Source organism: Xenopus laevis, chromosome 4L (assembly GCF_017654675.1).
Source record: "Xenopus laevis strain J_2021 chromosome 4L, Xenopus_laevis_v10.1, whole genome shotgun sequence".
Taxonomy (NCBI): domain Eukaryota; kingdom Metazoa; phylum Chordata; class Amphibia; order Anura; family Pipidae; genus Xenopus; species Xenopus laevis.
In genome coordinates, this window is record NC_054377.1 from 41,485,806 (window position 1) to 41,494,983 (window position 9,178).

At 35.0% G+C, this 9,178-nt stretch overlaps 1 protein-coding gene across 1 annotated transcript; it reads right to left on the reverse strand.

Annotated features, from left to right (window-relative positions):
* Positions 1–952: 952 nt before the first annotated feature.
* agrp.L (agouti related neuropeptide L homeolog) lies at positions 953–8,273 on the reverse strand. Its single transcript, XM_018257827.2, has 4 exons — positions 7,671–8,273; positions 4,468–4,653; positions 2,715–2,803; positions 953–1,476 (listed from the first exon to the last, which is right to left on the reverse strand). The coding sequence occupies exons 2-4, from the start codon at positions 4,637–4,639 to the stop codon at positions 1,294–1,296; spliced, it is 444 nt and encodes a 147-aa protein (XP_018113316.1). The 5' UTR covers positions 4,640–4,653; positions 7,671–8,273; the 3' UTR covers positions 953–1,293.
* Between the last annotated feature and the right edge of the window lie 905 nt (positions 8,274–9,178).

The following is a 9,178-nucleotide window of genomic DNA, read 5'->3' on the forward strand; positions in this document are numbered from 1 at the left end:
CAAGGTCTACTTTTAGTGATGTTGTTATGATCTACATCCATAAAAGCATTGTTAGCATTCTGTTCCATGGAAAATATTACTTAAATATTGATTTATGAGAATAAAAATATATAGGGTTATATTTAAACATATTATGTAACCTTAATGTAATAAATATCCAAATGAAAAGCATGAAACAGAAGGGTGATCTAGACAAGCTGTTTGTTGACAGTGTCTTGAAATCTACTGATCACCAGCTAAAGGTCTACTGACAGACCTACCTTTTGGGCACCCCTGCTCTATAGGGATAATTCAAAATTCCACTTACAATTGTCCTTTAGTGTTTACTTTAATACTATTTTATACTGGGTTTGGTAGTTCTCTGCTTACAAAAGCTATTTCAACAGCTTTACAATATATGTTATAAATGGTAATGAAACTCCTCTGTGACTTATAATATCCCAATATTTTACAAAAAGGGGTACATTATTTACTATATTTTTCCACTTACACTTGATTTGTTTATATTAAAACATCAAGGTCAAGAGGTTAAATGTACAAACACATGACACATGTTATGTATTTATAATACACTTATGACTTATACTTATAATGTACAATATTATTCCATATATAATTCATCAATCATCAGTATTTTCTACTTAGCGGGAAGAATTGGTACTACTCATTTAGAATTACTGATGTTTTAAAATTTACCAAGATCTTTTCCTATTGCTGGGAATCTTATCAAGCATTTCCCAGTTCAAATTTGAGTAAATCTGCTCCAAAGTTGAATAGCGAGAGCATTCTGTCGTCTTCCTATATGTCAAACTTGCAGTCTAGTCATAATTTATTTAAAAAAAAAAAAAACAAGTCCATACCATATTTGTTTTAAAATATATGATTTTATTAAAACAAAAACGACACTATCAACTACAGTTATCAAAAGTATCAACTATAATAATTTAGCTTTTTTAACCCTTTAGTGCAAAGACCTGTAGGTTACATATATATCAATGTATATGTAATTATATTAGTTAATTACATAGGTAAATATTAGCTTGATCTGTTTTAACTTACATTGTCTTCAGCTATACTATATTCATCTATAAATGTTCACAAAATAAATAGACAAACAGTGAAGCATTTAATGAACATGACATAATATTTATATTTTGCATTAAGATAGCAATTAACAAAACTACAACCGTAAATTAAGATCAATGTACACATTAGTAATAATGCCGTGACATCTAAGGGCTCCCGGGTATGCTAATAATATTCATAACCTCTCATTGGAGGAGTTGAGAATAACTAATTCTTTCCATGATGGCAGTTGATGCTTGTTTTTCTACAGTAACAGAATGCATTAAAGAATCGGCAGTAACAGGTAGCACAAGGACTGCAACATGGCAGGTGTCCAACACAAGACTCCAGTAGCTGAACACATCTTCTAGGTGAGCGCTCTTCCCTTGAAGATACTTCTAGTGACAAAGCCTAACAAAATCATAAAAGTCTTTATTATTTGCATAAAAATGCCTCAAGCTAAATTACACTGAAAAAAATCAACAAATGCAGCCCTAATGATATAAAAGTACCCAGTGATGTAATACATAGTCTGATTTATGTAGCAGAGTTTTTAAATAAAGTGGAAGTACCATTTTAGTGTAATAATATAAATTAATCTAGGTTAATTACTCTAGTCTCTTAATCTAGGTTAATTAATAAAAATGATTAGTGATGCCAAGTTTGCTGTGAAAATGACGCCCATAGACTCTAATGGGTGAAAAAATTTGTTGCGTGTCAAAAAAACTTTTGGCACCCATGCAAAACGACGCAAAATGGGCCCATCACTAATAATGATGTTTAATTCAACCATGTGTTCTCTTTGTATAGTTTATTGGAATAGGGTCATTAACTAATAATTACAAAGCAGAGTGTAAAAAAGGTGTAAAGAGCCATATTTGTTGTACACTTTGTCCCAATGGGGACCTTCACTTTAGGCAGCGGTCTTTGTGCTGTCTAGCTTATGGCCCCTAGCTATATGTTATTCAGATGTGCAGGCTTGGGATAACCTACATGCACATGGTGCTAGGGAGCCGGTATGTATTAGGGGCATCCTTAATTTACAAGGATTTAGTCATTTTTGTGGCTAACAAGCTGTGTAAAGTTGGCCATACACAGGCCAAAACCAAATCCCTGTTCAATATCTGGCTGATTTTCGGGCAGTTTTAAAAATCCTGTTGTTGAACTTTTGTCTTTTTTTCAAACCAAACTACAGTATATTTTTTTTTCCACAAGCAGGTTTTTGACAAAAATAAAGTTGACCAGGTTTTAGATGGCCCCTGTCTGTACCTATGTGTGTCTTAAAACAGAAAAAAACATGCAGGCATGCAAGGATATGACAACACAGGACTCCTTGGATAAAACCTTATAGTGTAAAAGGCATCAGTTAGAAATGATTTACATTGATTCAGAAGACAATGTAATACCAGACAATTAAAATACCCTGAAAGCACTCCTAAGGTTTTGTTATGTTTTCAATTGTGTTTTTACCATGTCAAAAAAAGTGTAATTTATGAAAATACTAGTACGAAAATGAAATAATTGCACAAGGTAGAGAGCACAGTTACCCCCCAGACTATAGGGCAATTATTTAGATAATTATTATAATGTTGCTAACACAAAATGGAAAGAAGGAAGATATATTCATCACAATATGGCAACCTACTCACCCTTGGGTCAAGTAGGCTGTAATCCTCTATCAAGTCGTCTTCCTCTACTCCTGAGTCCAGTTTCAGAAATTCATTTCTAGCCAAATTCCCTGTAACAGATTTGATTATGCTTTTTATGCAAAGCCAAAAATAATGCTACTAATGTAGGTTAAATAACACTGGGACAATTAAAGTGATATTTAAATGACAGACCAAGAAACTGCTGTGTAGGAGCAATGATTTCTAATGTAAATGGGGTAGAATTCAAAGTATAGCCCAGATCATCCTCAGTGCTTGCCTAAAATCAGGGTGAAAGTCTGTGTCTTTGTTCCACCTTTACTTGCCAGAAACATAAACTCTATAGCACGGCCATAAAAGTACCACCAGGTACAGTTGTAAACACTTGTGGCTATAAAGGCCCCCCCAGATGCAGATACTTCAGGATGTGCAAGTATATAGGTTTTAGAAAGCGACATAAAGCCCCCAAAGGGTATTCCTCTGATTAGACATAGCTGTTCTCCATGTGGGCTGCAGTATTAGTAGCAGTAGCAATACAGGGTTTATAAGATTTGCAGATAACTTCTCCACATGAGAATCCACCAGGTAGATGGCTGTGGAATAGTACTTTAAACCCTAAAGGGCTGATTCCCCCCCTCTAGGTTTTATTGAGTGGTGACCATGGTGACTGCTTAGTAAAACATTAACAGAGGTGTTCTATTGAAAAAAAATGCTTATATTGTCTGCATCTGCTTATATTGTCTGCATCACGAGCGGACCTTATAGTGTATGGCAGTGATCCCCAACCAGTAGCTCGTGAGCAACATGTTGCTCTCCAACAACTTGAATGTTGCTCCCAGTGGCCTCAAGCCAGGTGCTTATTTTTGAATTCCAGGCTTGCAGGCAAATTTTGGTTGTATAAAAACCAGGTGTACTGCCAAACAGAGCCTCAATGTAGGTTGACAATCCAAATGGGGCTACCAAATGGCCAATCACAGCCCTTATTTGGCAGCCCAAGAACATTTTTCATGCATGTGTTGCTCCCCAACTCCTTTTACTTCTGAATGTTGCTCACGGGTTCAAAAGGTTGGGGATCCCTGGTGTATGGCCACCTTAAGGCTCTGGATTGGCGTTAGTGTACATTGCTTGTCTGCATCCTTTCTCCTTGCATGCAGTACACGCTAAGGCTCTGGATTGGCATTAGTGCACAGTGCTGCTGTGCCCCGCATAAGAATTGTATGTGTTTGACTGCTTGAAGGAACAGTAACATCAAATAAATAAAAGTGTGTAAAATAAATTAAAATATAATGTACAGCTGCCCTGCACTGGTAAAAGATGTGTGTTTTCTTCAGAAACAATACTATAGTTTATATAAACAAGTTGCTGAGTAGCCATGGGGCAGCCATTCAAGTTGGATAAAAGGAATAAGTCACCAAGTAGATATCAGATAAGCCCTGTAGAATACAATGGTATTTTATCTGTTATCTAGGAGGAATAGGAAAAATATCATTCATTTATTTCTAAATAGTGTATATTGTCAATTAGCCATTAAAGAAAATAATTTATAATTATTTTGCTTATAGTGAGCACAGAACAATCCATCTCTGTATGTCTGTAGTTATGCATAAGTGAGAAGCTGCCATACTGCTTAGGGCCATTTTCTGTAAATCTCAAGATAACATCTCAGTCTGGTGGATATAAATGGATTGTCTTTTTCGAGTTTTATTTTTTCCATTCAGTAATTTTATAGTATATACTTTATATACTCGGTTCCTACCTGGCACTTCCATTGCAGTCTCTTTCACTTTGCGCAGCAAACTTGGATAGCTATATCTTCCATTGCTTATGCCAGAGTTCAATGCTTGGAGCCTTTCATTACTGGTTTCTGAAGTGAGAGATGCTTGGGTTGTCTGTATTATTGCCACACACAACAGGACTGTGTTGAACATTGTGTCTTCACAACCTGCACAATGCATATAAATGTATAGCGGACTTATTATTTGTCAAGTAGATGCATTTTAAAATATTAAGACATTTTTCTATAAGTATTTGTTTACCCTTTTGCACTTGGAGGTAAAACTATAAGTTGCCAAAAGCTGAAAAAATTACCTGCATGACTGACATAACTGTATCCCACACCAACTTCCTTATCCTTTCTGGATCTAAATAAACAATACTCACCAGTAACTGTCTTAGGGCTGTGAACCATCTATAGGTAATCTGCAATGGCATACAAAACAACACATCCCACAATGCAGTACTTATTAATAATTATATGCAAATTAACTATAATACCTATATTGAGCTGTGCTGTGTATAAGGTCCATATACTGTGTATATGTAAATCTATCATAATGGTAGGTAGTTTCCAGTTAATTAGCAGCCTTAATAAGCCTTCTGTAAGCAAAAGTGTAAGTGCTCCCAGGGGGCAAGAACTCTCTACTTAAGGTCGTTGCCTGTCATCTTTTTGCCACAAGGCCAAGAAGCCTATGTGATCTTGAGTGCACTTATCTTGTACCCTAAAGCATGCTACCTGTCTCATGTTTTCTTACTTTGCATTGCCTGAATCTAAGGTACAATCATTAATAAATATGCCCCTAAGTATTACTAGAGACACTTGCTGTAGAACATTATACGCATCATTTTGCCAAGCCAAACTGGCTAACACTCAGGAATTGTGCAGATCAGCACTGGAAATTGTATGTATGCGTATTATTATTATTATTATTATACACAACAAATCCTACATTATTTTTAATCAGGCTTCAAACAGGTTAGCAAATTGAAAAAGGTTCTCTTATATTATCTTCTGTATTGTGCACAGCAAAGTATGGTCGTGGTACTGTTTTCTTCAGCAGGTATGGGGATTTTTTTTTTAAAATAGAAGTAATATTAAATGGTGCAAAATTCAGGAAAATGCTGCAAGTGAACCTGTTTTAATCTGCTAAAAACTGAACTTCATGCAAATGTTCATCTTTTAGACAAGGATTTAACCACAAGGTCAAAGTAACATTGAAGAGGCTCAATAAGAAAAATGTGAATGTCCTTCAATGGCCCAGTCAAATCGCTGATCTTAGTTCAAGCAAAAGTCTGTGACACAGTTTGAAAATGGGGGTCCCATAACCAAATTATTTTTATAGTGCTTTATTATATTCTATTATAAAATTATCAGTTGTTTCCAAACATGGAAAAAAACAAGTCCGGTGCAGGACTTGTTAACTCTGAACTGAGGATAACATAATTTATAAAATGTTTTGTTTAAACTTACTGCTTGATAAACCAAGCAAGCATTCACTTTTTTTTTTTTTATCATATTTTAAAAGATTTGCTTTGTGGAATGGTGTGGTTCACCTTCAAGTTAACTTTTAGTATGTTATAGAATGGCCAATTTTCTTCCAGTTTCAAATGGTGGTCACTGACCCTATTTAAAACAAATGCTCTGAAAAGCTACAAATATATTGTTACTGCTACTTTTTATAACTCATTTTTCTATTCAGACCCCCTCCTATTCATATTACTGTCTCTCGTTTAAATCAGTGCATGGTTGCTAGGATTATTTGCATCCTAGCAACCAGATAGCTGAAATTGCAAACTGGAGAGCTGCTGAATAAAAAGTTAAATAACTCAAAAGCCACAAATAATAATAAATAAAACCAATTGCAAATTGTCTCAGAATATCACTATCTACAGCATACTATAAGTTCATTTAAAGGTGAACAACCCCTTTAATGCAAACAATTCTGAAAAGAGTATATGTAGTAATAAAATGTTCAATCTACAGACAAAACAGTATGGTCTGTCACAGTGTTTAATGGGGCTCAATGTGTAGCACTTCTGCCTTGCAGCACTGGGGTCCTGAATTTGATACCAGTTTAGGCATTTTCTACAAGGAGTTTGTATGTTTTCCCCATGTCTGTGTGGGTTTCCTCCAGTTACTCCAGTTTACTAACACACTCCAAAAACATATAGGCATGTTAATTGCCTCCTGAAAAAATTGACCCTACTTGTTTAACTGTGATAGGGACATTAGACTGATAATAGATAATGGAATGGATGATATAATGGAAATGTCTTGATGATGGAAATGTAGTGGTGCTATATAAATGCCTGGTAATTAATACAATGCACATGTTTCTAGCTACATTAAAGGAACAATTTACAGTAACACCTTTTTTCTGTAGAAAACATCTTGCAGACATGCAGTTAACTAGGTTGCAGAACTGGATTAAGGGTCTCACTGATCTAAACATACAAATTATAATGGGCCTAATACCTGAACAGCCAAAAGAGCAAATAGAACCTGCCTCATACCTATAAGACATAAGGCAAGACTGCAATCACTGTTCATTGAAACTGGCTCTTATGATTTGCAGAGCAAGCGTATCTTACCATTTTGCTGGCAAAAAAGATAGCACATCAGAAATAGAAAATAAGTTAAGGCAAAAAGTGGTAAACTAACAAATGGATAAAATAACAGTGTGTATGTGTTCAACTGTAGGCAACAAGAACCACAACAAGTGAACCCCTAAAACAGCCCATATAGTCAGAAAGACTTTTTACTGTTGTCTATTCAATGCAAATGCAAAAGGCAGTGAACACTTAACTCTGTTAAGAACACATAAACTGTTATATTTGGTAGTGTACATACAATCATGTATATGCATGGGTGTTTTTTGCCAAATTGCAGAGGCATTATACGAGAAATTCATTAAGGCAACAGTGACTATGTAAATGCAAAAAATATCTACAATACAACAACATTTAAAACATCACTTTCATGAACCCTTCTCCTAAATATACTGTATATATATATTTCCATCTCTGTCAAGTTTACAAATGAAAAGAGAGCTGGAGCATTTTATTAAAACATTAAACATTTTATGTATATATATATATATATATATATATATATATATATATATATATATATATATATATATATATATATATATATATATATTGGTTACAGGAATAACTTACGCAGAGATGAGTTGAATGTTTCTCTGTACAGTCAGCTTGGAATGGGGTCCACTCAATATCTAGGTTTATATAGACATGTGCCTATATTGCAGTGACGTTTCCACACACAGTAACAAGTAGGAGGGCTTTGTTTTTATTGCTTTGTAGAAACAAGCAATCAACACAGGCCATCCAGAACTCAATATTTATTAACTGAAGTGTTTTGTTAAAAAGACTGGCATTAACCCATATAGCTCTGCTACTATCTGATGAGAGATATTTCTGTCTGATAGGCAGCTGTTAAAATGGCTTTGACAGACAGACACCAGCAGCTTAAAATAAAACAAGTCTTCTGTTTCTCTATTTGCTCTGGTATATAGTAATAACAATAATTCAACATTATATTTCCTTGCATGCTGTTATACCTATTTCTGGATCTTTCCTTTTCCACCATAATCCTGCTTTTTCCCCTTTTTTTTAATGTAGAACCAATGCTGTTATACCAATTTATTGTTCTTTTCTTTTCCACCATCATCCTGCTTTTCCCCCTTTTTTAATGTAGAACCAACAAAAGTCACAACAAACACCTAGTACCTAAGCAATGAAATTTGTCATGTTTTCTCAAGACAGGGTACATGGCCAGTCATGTCCTTGGCCTTGTAGCTTTCTGTAAAAGCAGTAACTGGTGTCTTTTGCTGTGCCTTTTCACGTGATGAATAAGTCTTGTAGTCTACCCAAAACTGTTAAGGTATAATAAAAGCTTTTGTTAATTCACTGAACCTTGCTGCTCCAAATCTTGTAAAGAGGTTCTCGTGTCTTAAAAAAACAAAAAGGATGATGGGATAGGGAGTGGAATAGATAGGGCAATTTAGATCTTGAATATATTTATTCTTTTCAACCAAAAACATTTATTGTTAGTGCCAGACCAGGATTTTGATCTAAATTAGTGATTTCAAATTGTTGGATTGAAATGTAAAGAATAAGGTTTCTTTTTTTTTATATGCACAGTTGGTTTAACTAACAAATTTACATGACAATGACTGTGAGACCTTTAGAGGCTATACATAACTTGACTTACAGGTGAGAGTGTGATCTTCCACTATTGCCACAAGTGATCATTACCACCATTATAGTATAGGCGAAGATATAAGCCAAAGCATGTACTCTCCTGCCTAATCTTGCAGGCAAGACACCTCTATGGAGAAATTCGAACCTGCCACATATGTGACATTAAGCAGATTTCCAGTACTGGCCACATGTAGGCAACAGACACCTTGATAACTTAATGGTTGAGGACTGTCTTGCATCCCTGAAACAATTAAGACCAAACTTGCCAAGATGTATAACTATTTTGTTATTTTCACTTGAGGCATGCATGTTATGCTCAATTATAGTCCTACAAACCTACACCAACACTGTTGGCATGGGAAGCCAGACTATAGGCTCCGGACCCCTCCAAATTATTATTTCAATTATATGGCATAATTAAGTCCTCTTAACCCACTCCATTTGACAAAGCAAAATGTAAA

What these genes read in the sequence shown, in the direction of transcription:
- agrp.L (XM_018257827.2), bottom strand. Translation starts at nt 4,639, where the DNA reads ATGTTCAACACAGTCCTGTTGTGTGTGGCAATAATACAGACAACCCAA. An exon ending in GACTGCAATGGAAGTGCCAG is followed by an intron (nt 2,804 to 4,467) that starts GTAGGAACCGAG and finishes AATCTGTTACAG; the next exon opens with GGAATTTGGCTAGAAATGAA. An exon ending in ACAGCCTACTTGACCCAAGG is followed by an intron (nt 1,477 to 2,714) that starts GTGAGTAGGTTG and finishes TGATTTTGTTAG; the next exon opens with GCTTTGTCACTAGAAGTATC.